The sequence below is a fragment of the Pterocles gutturalis genome, unplaced genomic scaffold (genome assembly GCF_000699245.1).
Source record: "Pterocles gutturalis isolate BGI_N339 unplaced genomic scaffold, ASM69924v1 scaffold17441, whole genome shotgun sequence".
Taxonomy (NCBI): domain Eukaryota; kingdom Metazoa; phylum Chordata; class Aves; order Pterocliformes; family Pteroclidae; genus Pterocles; species Pterocles gutturalis.
Window position 1 is genome coordinate 12481 of NW_010105932.1, and position 945 is coordinate 13425.

General features: G+C 40.6%; 1 protein-coding gene across 1 annotated transcript in view; it reads right to left on the minus strand.

Annotated features, from left to right (window-relative positions):
• The window catches only part of STIM1 (stromal interaction molecule 1), a gene marked incomplete at both ends in the record, with an annotated part of 31630 nt that overhangs the window by 7701 nt on the left and 22984 nt on the right, over nucleotides 1-945 (minus strand). Inside the window, one exon of the mRNA XM_010087586.1 lies at nucleotides 11-103. Within this exon, the coding sequence (XP_010085888.1) occupies nucleotides 11-103 (93 nt within the window). The remainder of the gene's footprint in view (nucleotides 1-10; nucleotides 104-945) is intronic.

The window sequence follows — 945 nt, forward strand, 5'->3', positions numbered from 1 at the left end:
CCATCCGCACCTGCGGGACAAGCGGCCGCTGCAGCAGCGCAGGGGACAGCCCGGCCTCCTGCAAGGACATCCCCCCCGCTGCCGCCAGCCCCGCGCTCTGAGGCTCCAGGGAAAAAGGGAAAAGAGGAAAAAAGGAAGGAAAAGGAAGGAAGGGAAGGGAAGGGAAGGGAAGGGAAGGGAAGGGAAGGGAAGGGAAGGGAGAGGAAGAGAAGAGAAAAGAAAGAAAGGGGGGAGAAAAAATGAAGAAAATAGAAAGAAAGGAGAAAGAGGAGAAAGAAAAAAGGGAGAGAGAAAAAAGGAAGAAGGAAAGAAGGAAAAAGAGAAAAAGAGGAAGAAAAAAGCAAAAAGGAAGGAAGGAGGAAAAGAGGAAAAAGGAATAAAAAAGAACAAAAGAAGGGAAGAGGAGAAAGAGGAGGAAGAGAAAAAAGGGAAAAAGGGAAGAAAAAAGAAAAAAGGAAGAAGGGAAGAAGGAAAGAAGGAAAAAAGAAAAAAGAAAAAGAAAAAAGAGAAAAAGAGAAAAAAGAAAGAGAAAGAAAAAATAAAAAAGGAAGAAGAAAAAAGAGAAAAAAGGAAGGAAGGAAAGAAGGAAGGAAGGAAGGAGGAAAAAGATAAAAAAGGAAGAAAACAAAAGAAGAGAAAGAGAAGAAAGATAAAAAGAGAAAAAGAGGAAGAGAAACAGAGAAAAGGAAGAGAAACAGAAAAAAGAAAAAAGGAGGAAGAAAAGAAGAAAAGGAAGAATGAAAGTGGAAAGAAAAAGGAGGAAAAATCAAAAAAGAAAAAATGGAAAAAATAAAAAAGGAAAAAGGAAAAAATAAAAAAAAAGAAAAAAGAAAAAAAGAAAAACCACTTCACACACCTTCATCTTACCCAGGACAGAAGCAAAAGCCATTAGGAGGGGAGGTGGGGTGCCGGTGCTGGGGGAAGTGGGAGCGAGGAGCGCAGCGG